The 14,999-nt window shown below is 41.7% G+C and overlaps 1 protein-coding gene across 2 annotated transcripts in view; it reads left to right on the top strand.

Moving 5' to 3' along the window:
- The first annotated feature begins 614 nt into the window (after positions 1-614).
- The window catches only part of mgll (monoglyceride lipase), a 39,490-nt gene continuing 25,105 nt past the window's right edge, over positions 615-14,999 (top strand). Inside the window, exons 1-2 of one of the 2 annotated variants that reach the window (XM_068732635.1) lie at positions 615-770; positions 2,512-2,647. In XM_068732635.1, the coding sequence (XP_068588736.1) occupies positions 2,520-2,647 (128 nt within the window). In that variant the 5' untranslated portion in view covers positions 615-770; positions 2,512-2,519. Of the gene's footprint in view, positions 771-2,235; positions 2,648-14,999 lie in introns of those variants that run through there. The other variant, XM_068732634.1, reaches the window with a different exon arrangement.

Here is a 14,999-nt window from a genome sequence, read left to right as displayed (position 1 = left end):
AATAAACATCATAACACGTCTGCCTTTAGCTTAGTTGTAGTGAGATGATGTCATATGACCGTGTTGTAGTTTTTTTATAGCTCAACATTAGCTTTTTACTTCTGGTGATTGCATTTACGCTTCAAAAATCATGAAATTGGGGTTCTCTTTAAAATTTCTTTTAAAGAGATCTATGGCAAACAATGTCCACCAAATACCTACAAGTTGGACCAGATCAGAACACATGGGTCGTTTTGGAAGACAATGAAAAAAATGACCTTTCCTTTCTCTCATCAGGTGGAAGCTTCACAATCAACTAAATAAAGAGAGATCTTCAGAACACATGAATATCAGTGGCTCTGGTACCTTCAAAATGTGAACCATGTGGACTCAACCAGTTTTTTAAATTAGAACAGAAAGGGCGAGAGGAAGAGCTGTATCTCCGCCTCTGGGGAAAATGTGTGTATGTGAGTGTGCGCGCGCGCGTGTGTGTGTGTGTGTGTGTGTGTGTGTGTGTGTGCGTGTGTGAGAGAGAGAGAGAGAGAGAGAGAGAGAGAGATGGGTGTGTGTCAATACTTCTTTAGTTTCAACCCAAACGTCGCTGACTGCATTCTTCTCTTGGCGGGTGGCGCGAGCGGAGTATCCGAGAGAGAGGGACGGAGCGAGAGAGAGAGAGCGAGAGAGAGAGAGAGAGAGAGAGAGAGAGAGAGAGAGAGAGACATAGCCTAGAGGGAGAGAGAGAAGAGAGTCCGAGAAGAAGCTGAAACTTCACTGCAGACGCTCCTGCTCAGGTTGGTTCCATCTCTATGATATTCTTTTAACACTACCGTGATATTTCAGCATGGGGACTTAACGGTGCGTCTGCAGGACTCCGTTTTGACCTTATTATGGACACTCCAGTGCATTTAATCTCCAGCATCACTATAATAATCCTTTACGCTTTGCTTTAAACCAATGCAACTTCTTAGTTTTGCACTGATGTTCGCACATGCCGCATCTTCTCTCCACACTCATCTTTTTAAAAATAAAACCCGCAGACCATATTTGTATATTCCACTAGCCCACTATTTGCGCACTGCCATCGATATCAAACTAGATGAATCGATTCTCTGCAAGGCTATATTGCTTATTACAGACACTTGTATGGCAAACGCTTGCTTTTCCTGGGAGCATGCAGGGGATTTGACCACCCTGCCCAGTAGTTGCAGAGTCTTTCCCATGTGCATGAATGTGGAATTGGATGGTTGCAGCAGAGATGAAAACAAAAGAGGGGGTTTTGCGCACACGTCATGAGAGCAGTTACAAATAATGATCTGCTCACGCCTATAGTTACATGTTGGTGTGAACGTTTATTTCCACGCGTGATGCACACTTCTCGTGTGTCCTGTTGTGATCCTGTCAAATGCAGGTGAAATGATTTACCCACGCAGAAAAGCAGAAATGTTGCCTGTTATTGAGGATAAAAACCCCGCATTTTCAAGCAAGACGCATGGATGAAATCATTCCATATTGCTCAGCAACAGGCAGCCACATAGTTCACTCGTGTTTTTATTACACAATTGTCACTGGCTTCAGGTTGTCAGGTCACTAAACCTGAAAGACACCCGATCATCTCAGGAAATGGCTTCACACCAGGGCTATTTGTTACCTTCGGCGGTGTGCCCTCTTCATTGTAATGGTGGCACACATTAACATGACGTGGATCCAGTATATCCAGCTGGACCTGTAGCCAGGAAGCCTCTTGTGTGTGCGTGTGTGTGTGTGTGTGTGTGTGTGTGTGTGTGTGTGTGAATGCCACAGACAGGGAGAGGGGAAGGGGGAGTGTGCTTCACATGTGTGTGTGTGTGTGTGTGTGTGTGTGTGTGTGTGTGGGGGGGGGGGGGGGGGCAGTTTTTCATGGACTGAAGGTAGAAACACTTTAATTTTCAGTTTAAAATTATTGATTTAGTGATGTTAATACATCTAAATTCATCCCCTATCCCCCTAAATAACAGTCACTTGTTAAATCTATCATCTTATGTTAATGTGTCATATAAATACAAAAATTATATCCTTACAGTATAGTAATGCATTGGTTACAACATTTGGCAACACTACACTGCACTTTTAAGTGCATTATTATAATCATGGTCAGGGAGTGTGTGAGAGAGAGAGGAGAGAGGGAGAGAGAGAGGGAGAGAGGGAGAGAGAATATAAAGGGAGGGGGGGAGGGAGAGAGGGGGGAGAGACTGGGGGCCTGTGAAAAGCAAAGCATATGGTCTCGTGACGTAACGCCGGTCGTTGCGGACGTTCTGACAACACTGCTGTGTGTTTGTTTGTGTGTTTGTGTGTGCGCGCGCGTGCTGCTCAGGATTACTCCCGACATATCCTAACCCAACAAACCGTCTCATCTCTGATGCATGCCGCAAAACACGCCACCACAATAAGCAATGAACGCCGTGACCGCCGCCACCTGCCTGCTCGTCGCCGGCTTCAGCTGCTATCTGTACGGCAGCGATGTCTTCTTATCGCTGCTCCGTGTCTCTCTTGCAGACCCCTCCATGCCCGAGCCGGGAGCTGCTCCGCGGCAGAGCCCGCAGGGAGTACCCTACGCCGACCTGCCGCACATCGTCAACGCCGACGGACTGCACCTGTTCTGCCGCTACTGGGAGCCCGCCGCCCCGCCAAGGTCAGTGGAGAACGGAGCAGGAAAACTAGTGTTTATTGCATCGTCCCTCCGTGTATGTGTTTAGTAGGCTGCGTGCGAAATGAAGTTTGTACCACAAGAGGTGTCTTCATTTTAAGTGTTTAAACGTATTATCCTGAGCTGTGAGGAAAGTGCTTCTACTCACATGGTTGCTTTCAGTCCTGGAGTCACATGAGCACTTCAACTTCCTGCATGTTAATCTTTAGTGTGTGTGTGTGTGTGTGTGTGTGTGTGTGTGTGTGTGTGTGTGTGCGCGCGCAGTCCAGGACCAGCTGTTTAAAACTGCACAGTTGGGTATTCTCTATCCCTTCCTGGTCAGTGCAAATGTTTTGACAGTGGGTAAATAACACTACCAACAATAGCTGTATGAATCCATATATCCAAGTTAATTTCTTTTGTAAGGCAGTTAGGCCTTCATCCACTCACAACCAGGAGTCATATCAGCTCTGTGACTGGTCAAACACTCACCAATCAGCATTCCTCATCTTCCATAGACTGTCACAGTAAAGTCAACACCTGTAAATGTGTTGTTTTAAACATTGACTCGTTATTTTAGAGTAGCACTGGCTGAAGAGAAGCCTACTTTTATGAGCTGTAATCCAGTAACCCAACACTAGTAAATATGCATGTAAACGTATGGCCCAGGTCCATGTTTATAAAATCCTCGCATCTTTATTGTAGGTCTAGTGAAAGTCCTGGGTCGACCCCTTATTTATGTAATCAGTTTACTGCTGATATATGCAACACAAAACATCCCTCGGTCAAAATGAGACAATAACATGACGTCAGTATGACAAAATGACATGAAATACAATCAACCTGTTGGCAATCTGGACAGTTGAGTCTCATTCTGTGACCCAAGCTTGTTAAAAAGACATTATAATTATGTTAATCTCCTCGTAGTGGGGACTGCCAGATGCACCAGCGACTCATACTGGGTCATGACCCCATTTTAAGAAAATGAGGAACAGTGTTACCTCTTCAACCCACTAAACAAGTTAAAACATTTTGCTAATAAGTCAAACAGACATTTCCTGTGGTTGCAGATCCTCTGTATACTTCACTCTAGCGGGAAGGACAACAGAATGCACTAAGTTACAGCTTCCAGCTCAGTTGCACTTTGTGTGTATGGCTCACTTAGATTAACATAATCAGTCCAGCACACGAGAAAACGGATGAACAATAGTGCGGGCCGTGGTCTCCCCGATCACTTTACTTTGAAAAACCCAACTTTCCAAGCACGGGGAAAATGCTGGCTATGAAATGACAACATCTGTCTCCTCATACCCATGAACCCTTGTGTTTCGAGGTTGCTACTTGTAGTTGATTCGAATGGTATCCTCAACCTTAATGAACAGCGTTATAGTTCATTTGCAAAAGGCCTGAGATGCTGACTAATAGGGCATTCTGGTGTCTGAAAGAGTGTTAATCGCAACGTTGTCTCTTAGTCAAAAAGACATCAAACGATACAACAAGATGATTAATGGGTCCAGTTTATGAAAAACACACTTGGTGCTAGTGTCTGCTGTCGGAAGCCCCCTGGCTATGAACTCTTTCGGCTGTGGCCAGGGCACCAAACAGAATACAGATGTCGCACTTAGACTCGCCTACAAATAACATAGTTGCATGCAGCACAGAAGGAAAGGGAAGTGACAGAGACACCCACAAAACATCTGGAGTCAAGACATTACTGATCTCTCTCACACACTCACTCACTCACACACACACACACACACACACACACACACACACACACACACACACACACACACACACACACAAGGCTCACACATCTCTGTAGAGCAGTGACTCATTAACTGACACTTGTGTCCGTGCCTCTGCTGCATAATTGCTCCATGAACTGCGGCTCATAGTTTACAACAGCATGTGTGTTTATTCATGCAGTTATATACAGTTATTTATTCTGTATTTGTGCATGCTGATGCTTTTATACCTGTGTGCAGATATTTGTGTATGTTAGCGAACGTTGGATGTTGTTTTTGTGGTTGGACTCTGTCAGCTCTTGTTAAAATGTAAATGTGCATGATTCTGTTCAGGTAGTGGGATAAACATGACCTTATGCCTGCCCACAATGCCTCTGAGGCCATACTGTGGTCCCTTACTCGTCCCCACACTTCCCCATGAACAGAAAACCTACTACCTGCTCATATATTTCAAGCTTGTCAACAAAGAGTCTCGGAAATGAATAACCAATTCTAAAAACGTGTCCTACTCCAGCTGCCAAAAGCATCAATAAACCAAAATGACAAATCTGATTGGCATACCATAACAGCTTTACTGTCCCTCTGCAAATCATGTTTTTTGGAAGTAAAAAGCTGAATCACTGCAGGCTTAAAATAGCCGCAGATCCCTCTGTGTTGTAGCTGTTTCAGAGCCAAGGCTTTGGATGGCTTATGTAACAGCGTTCTCACTGGAGGCCAGTTAGCGAGCATGCTAGCGAGCATGCTAGCGATGCATGCGGTCATGTTACAGAGAGGCAAGCAAGACTACATGAAATGTTATGTAGCAGTCGTGATGTGTTTGTCAGTCGACCAACGTGTGCTTTTGTTAGCTGATAATAGCAGATATTCTGTGGTCGTTTTATGTGCGCTGTACTCAAATAAAAAAAGCTTTAGAAGCTGCATCTAGACTCTCACAGGGCAATTGCATTCTTCACTGAAGCCCAGATTAATTAAATAAGTTTAGCTCCTAGAAGCTGTGTGTGGTAGGTTTACTGCACTTTTTTTTTACAAGCTGACAAAACAGAAGCAGTTCAGTAAAGTCACACTCCCACCATTACCCCAAACTGAGTTATTGGTCTGAGTATGCTGTCGTCAGTGTTTATCGGAGTATAATAGTTTGTAGCTCTGAGGGGAAATCAGCCTCTCCTGAACGCGCTGCCGTCTTAATCTCTCAAAATCAAAGTTACACACAGAATGTCATCAGAGAGTAAAACTGCTGAGCAAGCGTCACAAACTGAGACTCTCTAGCCTGCTGTCTGTCGTAAAGCCTACACTTAACCGTGAGAGAGATACTCTGATACGCACCTCCTGCGCTCTGATGTTTCACAAAAAAACGGTTCTGTTTGGTTGGGATGGATGCAGCCTCCAGACTCACAGCTACCCACTCACTGCAGCACTCAGATTAGTAATTTAACACAACGTGACACAGCGTGTCGGAGCCCAATTTATGAAATCTCTGTAGATGCAGCTCAGCCAGAAGCTTATAGCATTATATGAATTTAAGTAAAAAATTAAAAAAAAACTGTCTATGACCATCGGCATGACTGGGAAATATGAATTCAAACTTCTTAGTATACACTGTGGATGGTTTTAAAACACAAGCTACATCTAGACCATGTAATAATTTATGGAAGGATGGCTACATAGTTTGATATCAGCCACAGCAGCAGCTGGTGCAGTGATAAACTTTGACGATCAAAGGAATCTCCAGATAAGGGATTTGCTGTTTGACAGTTTATTCAAATGGTAGCCAAACGACTCAAACTCATTATAAAATGTTTTGTAGTGACGCATGATTTTTTTTAATTGAGATTATGCATGACAATGGTATATACTGTGACTTCTGATAATATCTTTTTGTAGGCAGCAAGACATCTGGTTCATGAGAACTCAAAAACAAACCAAAACAGGGCTGCAACTCTTACTGATCAACTGGTTCATCTATAAAATGCCACATGGCGTCTTAACATTGCTTGTTTTGTTCAAAACCCAAAGATTTTTAGTTTACTATCACATAAGACAAAGAAAAGCACCATATCCGTACAGTTGAGATGCTGGAACTATAGGGTATGTTTTTTGCTTAAATGATTTATCAATGATTCACCATCATAGTCGACACAATTTAAGCTGTGATGTGATTTGCTGCAACCATGAGGACCGGCAGCAGTTTGAGAGTGCCTGGTCTACACTTATCGACTCAAGTAACTGAACCAGTTTGTCGCATGAGGTATTTATTTACCAAAAAAGGCGGAAGTTGTTTGATATTAAATCTCACACCAAATGGAAGGGAAAAGACCCATGCCTCGGAGAGGGTTGATGACTTAGGTTGATTGCTACGTTACTCTTTGGCAACAAATGTTGGAGCAAAAAATGTGGAGAGATTATAATAGGAGCTAGTTTGTATTTTTTCCTTTTCTCAGCCGTCGGTCAGCCATCCGTGTCTATTTCAGAAAACATGTCTTTTTAATAGTTTAACTATCATACGAATTTGGGAATCAATAAATCTGTTGCTGGTGGACCAAAAGCTTCCAAACATGCGATGGTGGCCACTTTGCAAATATGTCTTTTGATTAACATATAGCGAGTAGATGGCTCAATGAGAGAACATTGTAGTAACAGCAGCTGAATGCAGCTGATGGATTAAAAAAACACATCACTCTTTGTTCTTTAGTAGCACTTACAAAAAAGTATTTTTTTGATAAATATTGATTGGTTGTTTAACGTTGTAAATGTCCTTTAAGGACAGTAATAACTTCAACAGAGGGCAGCACGTGAACTTAGCCTCTGACATACACTGAGTGTGAAGAACATCTTCCTGATATTGATTTTTGTTGCGACACTCACTTTCTGTGCAGTTCAAGTCTTAAACGTGTCTCCTTTCATCTCCTTTCCAAAGTTGTTTTGTTTAGACTTAAATGCTTAAAATTGGAAATTATTCGTAAGAATACTTTTTCTTTAGTCAAGTACTGTCATGTTTTTAAATGTTGTACACATGCAGAATACCTATCGGAAGTCAATTAACATACAAAATGAAGCCTTGAAGTTTTCCCATGGGTATATGAGCATAAAATAATCTACAAATATTCACTACTAAATTCTCTGGAAGAAATAACGAACCTTTCTGGTGTTGGCTTTTTCATGTCCACCATGTTGCCAACACGCTGTGTGTTCTGTAGGAATTATGACAAATAAATAATTGAGGAGTCTGAAAGATGCAGCAATGAATCCTTCAAAAATATGCAATTTCAAATATTTCTTGTTGGGATGAGATGGGGTCAAAGGTCAATGGCTCCTGAAAAGCCCATTCACTACTAGAACCAGGAAGTAGGTGAAAGGTGGAGGGGAGGGACATCAACAATGATTGACAGATCTTCCAACAGATGTTCAACTGGGGCTTTGAACCCTCATGGAGACCAGCATACCAGCCGTACATGCACTGCACACCTGTTTTTTCACAGTGCAAACTTACAATTGACAGTCACACACAAACACACGCAGTTTGTATAAATAGGTCAAGCTGTTATTATTGATGTTATCGCCGATGGTGTCTTAATGATTTTCCTTTTTGTGTTTGTCAGACCATTTCGTTTCCCTGCTGCTGGTTGCCCTTTTACGCTCGTCAATGGAGGATACTTTACAAAGATAAAAGCTCTTTAATGGTTCCCTTCATGTTTGTGCTCGGGGGCATATATGAAGCAGTGTATTAAATATTAGGGCCACTTGTACTCACAAAAGTAAATACCAGTTGTGAAAAGGAAGCAGAGAAAAAGTAAATTTTTCATCCCACTGTTGCTCTTATTCACAATGACTTAGTGATTTCATTAATACTGTAATAGAAAGTGAGAATTATTGCATCAGTTATAATTACAAGCAACAACCACAACATTAAAATATAATAATATGCTGAGACATGAATGAGACATGAATTGTACAAATGTGTAAGTAATTATCAAAGTACTCTTTATAATTATTAGGATTTCAATAAATTACATTTTATATATTAAATGTGAAAGTGGAATGTTGTAACAAAAACTACTGCTGTGATAAGATGCATCAAAGAAAAATGCAATTACATAAGAAGAGAGCAAAAAAGGTTATGCAAACATGCAAAGCTGCAAAAATGAAAATATCAGGATTACAGCAGTAAGAAGAAGTGATAAAATGGTAGTATCAGTGGTAGTGTTTTTATTTTATTGAGGCTGTGTTGGTGCATAATTAGAAAAAGGTGAATTCATAGGACAATTCCATTCAAAATAATAAAAGAAAAATCTAATTCTATTTCTGTCTATCCACATAAGAAAGTGTGCTGCGAGCTTGTGAGGAAGAGTTTAAGGAACACACAGTTCTTCTTTTGTTCATTTTCAGTATCAGTTAGCTTCATACAAGTCTCCACAAAGCAGCAGTTTGAACCTACGAGGGAGATTTCAAGACCTACTTTGCACATGCATCTCCTCCACGAGGACACCACTTCCCTCTTCTCTTACTCTGACATTTAGTTTCTGGTCAAACCTTCCACATCAAGGAAATGGTTGCATGTTACAACAGTGACTGTTGAGCCTTTTTTTGCACCACAAATGAAAAGCCCCTGAGCTCTACTGTTTTAAAGTCTGCTAGTTTTATTCTTTACTTTTACTGGCCAGCAGCTTTAAAGGTCATGTACCCGGGCCACAAAACACCTTATTAAAAAGAAATTCATAAATGCATGCATTTATTTTTTTACTGCCTGTGTTAGCTGGCATCTTTGTGGTTCCCATATGCTCTTGGCCCAATTTTGCACTCTGCAAAGATGAAAGTGGAACATTTTCAATAATGTGGGTCTCTTTGGTTTACTTTCACTGGTGTAAACTTTCCTTCTGTGGATGCCTGCTATCTGCCTGCCTCCATTTCTCTCCATCACACAGCAATTTCCTCTGTCTCTCTCTGCTGTGGGTTTTTTTCTGCGCATTACACACACACACACACACACACACACACACACACACACACACACACACACACACACACACACACACACACACACACCTATACAATCTTTTTTTTTTTCCGTACCGGTTAGTCACACTTCATTCCTCTCTCAGCCTCCATGTCATTTTCCACTTGTCACGTTGTTCTTTCTGTCAAATCCATTTTGTTTTTTTCCAAGTGCATCAAATCTCACTGTCACCTGGGAGTTCACGGTCTCTTACAATGTCTGAAGGTGTCTTAAACACTATAGAAAGTTCTTGAAATTCAGCAGAATACAGCTACTCGCAGAGCTACTTGGTGAACTACTGTAACTGACAAGCTAACGCTAGGCAGATTCGAAAATATGGTCATTTTACATGCTGCTGTGACCTGGCCTATAATTAAATATCTGTTTATAGTACAGTCACTGTACCTGGAATACTCTTCAGTCAGTTTAAATTAGGCAGGCTGGTCATGCGTTTTTTTTACTTTAGAGTTATAATCTTAAAACGTTACCAACTTTGGTTTTTCAAAAGCTGCTGATGACGTCCTGTTTCAATCTGTCTCACGTGTATCTTCTTGTTCTATCTTTGGTCCACTCTTCTTTTTCTTTTCCTTTAATCTTTGCCTCTATATTTCTATACACACCCTATAACTGTACGTCTGCACTTAACAGCACTGATGTGGTAACCCCCGCACACACACATACACACACAGCATGTACATCACTTCCTTTGGGCAGCTCTTCAAAGAAAGCTCAGAAATGTGTGGTTCTCCCACAGTCACTGAGATTAGAGTAAAGACACACGCACACACACACACACACACACACACACACACACCATTAAGTTCTGAGCAGTCTAAGTCTATTAATCGTCTTAACATACCAATGTTCGGTCGTTCTGTCTCGTCCTCTGGATCCTGTCCAGTCTGGACATGTGGACGCTAAAACCTTCAGCGTTAATTACAGTATGTTTATATAAGAACATATCAGCAAAAGTTAATTGTACAAATATACATGGTGCCCCAGAGACAGGTCACAAACAGGATATGACACCTTTTACATTCTTCTACCTGTGTCCTGACCAGTCAAGTGCAGCAAAACAGGAGATGGTATAAGCCTTTTACCAGCAGCCATTTTGACTTGTCCTATAGGAAAACGATGGCTCTGTTCTATTCAAGAAAGCCGCAGTGAGCCAGCATGCACGATACCAGGACCCTAAAACTGAAGCATCTAAATGGAATGCAGCCTTCCTTCCTTTTATTACTTACACCTGTGTTTTTCCGCTGTTTCCTGGTTATCGTTCTGCCTGTGCACGCTAACACAGTCCTGATGCTGCTGCGTTCCCTTCGTGTCGACATAAGTCAATATTCATGACACGTATCATGATAATTTATGATGCAGATTGCTGGACTTTTCCTGCTTTTAGCTCTCTTAGAGGTGCTGTACCCACAGAGATGATGTGATCCACTTTCTTGGTCTTAGTGAGGACTCGAGCTGCAGCGTTTTGAATCAGCTGCAGCTTTCTGATTGACTTTTTACAGAGACCTGTAAGCACACCGTTACAGTAGTCGAGTCTACTGAAGATAAAGGAGGCAAATTGATTGCATGCCCAGGTGGATTGGAGCTCAGCAGCTACTGACACTGGAGGGTTTGTTAGCCTGTCGACGGTAGCAAATAAGGCGCGTGTATTGTTATTGTTTTTGGTTATGATGTCAGAGAAAAAGGACTGCCTTGCATTTCTAAGTTCCAAATTATAATTGCGAAGTCTCTCTTTATAGAAATCACAGTAAACCTGGAGATTTGTTTTTCGCCACCTGCGTTCAGCTTTCCGACACTCTCTTTTCTCTATTCTGACCAGCGTAGCATTTCTCCAAGGAGATCTTTGCTTACCCGAGACAACCTTCACTTTAGTGGGTGCAATGGCATCAATAACATTTTTAACTTTAGAATTGAAGCTTTCAACAAGCTCATTGACTGAGATGCAAGAGAGGGCTGGTGTGGAGGAGAACTTCTGAATAAATAGTTCACTGGTGTTTTCAGAGATGTAACACTTTGTCACAACCTCGGTTTGGACATTTGTGTGCAAGGAGATTGCACTCTCAAAGAAAACACAGAAATGATCAGAGAGTGCAACATCAGTCACAGCAACCTTGGAAATGTTTACACCTTTGGTGATGATTAGGTCCAGAGTGTGCCCCCTGTTGTGGGTGGGTCCTGTCACATGCTGAGTCAGATCATAGTTATCAAGGACACCACATAGTTATATAGACCCTCTGTCCTGGGGATTATCAACATGGATATTAAAATCGCCAACAAGAACAACGCAGTCAAAATCAATACAGATTATAGACAGCAGTTCAGTAAACTCATCAAAGAAGGTTGCACAGTATTTAGGTGGTCTGTAAATGTTTAGGAATAGAGCTTGAGCGGAATCCAGAGCCACATATTCAAAATAACTAAAATGACCAAAGGACATCTGCTTGCATTGAAGAGAATCATTAAATAAAATAGCAACTCCACCTCCTTTCTTATGCGCTCTTGTTTCACTCATGAAACTGAAGTTGCGAGGTGTTGATTCAATAAGAACAGCTCCACTGTTATCTTGGTTTAACCATGTTTCAGTTAAAAACAAAATGTCCAGTTTGTGCCTAACAATAAAATCATTTATTAAAAAAAAAATTCCTGATAGAGACCTGACATTTAATAAAGCTAAGTTTAATGTGGTTAAAGCTTTATTTGCCCAATTTATTTGGACAGGCTGACGAGGAATGAATGTTAAGTTTGATAAGTTTGCAGGTTTACTATTGTTTCCTCGCAGCCTCACCGGCCTTTTTCTATAAACTATCAGGACAGGAATTGAGAAGGCTAGCTGCTACAGGGCCCCGACTTTTCCTGGAGAGAATCACTGGTGTCATTAGCCTTGTAGCCTGGACCCAGAAGATATAAATTATTGCCTTTATCAGGTAGGGGAGACAGTAGTGGAAGTGGGAGAGGGGCACAGCGGTTTACCTTCACCGATTGTGTCAAAACTGGCTGAGGACTTAGAGTCAGTTGAGGGGGTGGGGCTGGAACTGTACGTCTGGATGGAGTCTGGGGGGTGGAAGTAGGTGCTGGGGAGGGAGGTAAAGACTTCTCCTCTCGGAAGGGTGGGGAAAGTGGGAGATCAGAGGCGGTCCCTGATGATGAGGTTGGAGACTCCTCCTCTTGGCTGACATTAGGCAGGGGCATCCTTCCCATAAGATCTCTATGGCGATGCTGTGTGGTTATCTCTTGTTTAGACTCCTCTTGTCCTTGGGAGTGGGAACAGGGTGACGCAAGAAGAAAAATAGGTTAGAGGTAAACAGTTTTACCCCTGACTTGTTCAGGCAAACTCCATGTGCCTTAAAAAGATGTCTGCGCTCCCAAAAAAGGTAGAAATTGTTGATAAAATGTACTGAATGGTCAGTACATGGAGTTGACAGCCATTTGTTCAGTGCAAACAGACTGCTGAATCCTTCATCTCCTCCTCTGACTGGTGGAAGAGGGCCACTAATAAACACTTCAGCCTCGACAGAGCTGACTGTGTTTAACAGATCAATAAAGTCTCGAAGAACTTCAGACTGTTGTTTCACAATATCACAGCTTCCTGTATGCACGATGATGTTTTTCATCCTTGGGATGGTCAGCCACAATGTAGTGGAGTTATTCACATTAACAGTATTTGGTGTTAAATGCCTTGTAATGCTAATAGACACCCATTTCACTGTATAGAAGAACATACTTTTCATATGCTAATTGATGCTAACTCAACTACAACACCGACTACATGAGATTTGGATTTTCTTACATTTGGGACAAAAGAGGGCAAAAACCTCAGTGTGTTTTGTGCAGCGAGGTTCTGGCACAAGAAAGCATGAAGTCGTCAAAACTGAAGTGGCATTTGGAAACAAAACCTGTTGAGCACTTTCGAAGACGACTTCAAGACCTGAGGACATCACAAAAGTGTCTTACTTACCTGCTGCCATGGACATGGACGTGTTGAATCAATTCGCAGCAGATAAACTGAAAACTAACCCTCTGTCAAATGACACTATAAGTAGACGAATTGAAGACATGTTGGATGACATCCAACAACAGACCACAGCTCGAAGGCAAGCGGTCATTTTGCATTACAAATGGACGAATCTACAGGGGTGATGGTGGGTCCCGCAGCCAGACCAGTTGAGAACCACTGCACTACAGCTACTTGGAGGACGTCAGACGTATACTTTCCATTCTATTTTTCTGTTAGATTATTGAACTCCTCACCATTGGTTGAGGAGTTCACAAGTAGTAGGTCTCATTGCAGGAATATAACAGAATTAACTCAACAGTGCTACATGTGTATTGGTGGGCTATGATTTATGAGCGGTGAGCGCAACCAGAATTTTTCTTCTTATAGAAAAAACAATTAACAAACTATGTAGAAACAACATGTTATATGTTATGTAAATTACATGTTATGTTTAGATATTTGAAATACATGAATTATGTAGTGATTGTGCTGTGGAAAATAATGGAAAAGTTAAAGAATTTCATACCTAGGCGACAGAAACATTGCAGGGCTTTGGTCTTTCCACCTTCTAAATATGAGCCTCTGTGAGCATCAAACGCATGCCTAAAATGCCTAAAATTCTTCTTGCTTTTCGTGTAAAACACAAAGTTGAAGGTGCAGAAAGTGGCATTGGAGCACAGTTGGAAGGTTTGGAAGTTCCTAAATAATCGTGGAGTAGCCAAACAGCGTTGCTTTAAGGGGATTAGGGTCCTGGCTTTGTTTTGGGTCTGTGGTTGTTTCGTGGAGCTCTGAGTAGAGCCAGAGGGAGGACTAAACTCTCTCTCTCTCTCACTCTCTTTGAGTGTTTTAATAAGGCTGGTTATAAGCCATGTTGTTCCAGCAACTGAAACTGGTGTGGGAGACAAGTGTGTCTCCAGTTCCCATGAGAGATGAGGGGGGGAGAGAGCGAGAGAGAGATAATGAGAAGCCTCTTTTCTTGTTACTGGAAGAGTAAAGTATTTTTCGCTACTTTTTTTTTTACTATTGAGCATTTTTATATCGCTTGATTGACAATTTCAACAATTGAACCAATCAATAGTTGCAGACCTTAATATAAAACGTCCCTGTACTATATACAGGCGAAGATACTTTTGAAGGAGTTGGTTGGGATATTTGTCCGTCGTTGAACGTTTCCTTGTCCCGCCCCCACTTAATTGTGATTGGTCAAAGCTAGTTTGGGAAGGAAGTTGGCGTGCTCATATTACCAGGGGCCATATTCACAAAGCATCAGAAGTCTAAAAGTAGCTCCTTAAAGTAAGGGGCATGTTAGCCCTGATTTGTGTTTAAGGCAGTCCTACTGTGAGTTACTAATAGAGCTCACAATTCGTCAAATGCTGAAGGTAATTTGCCTGAGCAGTAACTAAAGGACATGTAGGTGTTGTAAAGTATAATTCTACAACAGGACGGCCTACTTTAAGCCTAAAATTTACCCTGAAACTATTTTTTGTGTCACATTTAAAAAACATTTCACAGTTTTGAAGCTGCCATGTTGATTAGTCTTTTTACAGGTCCGTCATTAGTCTTTTCTGTAAGACTTAAAACAGCCTAGTATGTAGTGCATTAATCCACCCT

This window comes from Cebidichthys violaceus, unplaced genomic scaffold (genome assembly GCF_023349555.1).
Source record: "Cebidichthys violaceus isolate CVI_PGR_0920_01 unplaced genomic scaffold, fCebVio1.0.p SCAF_6, whole genome shotgun sequence".
In the NCBI taxonomy this organism is placed as follows: Eukaryota; Metazoa; Chordata; class Actinopteri; order Perciformes; family Stichaeidae; genus Cebidichthys; species Cebidichthys violaceus.
This window is presented reverse-complemented; position numbering and strand designations above follow the sequence as displayed.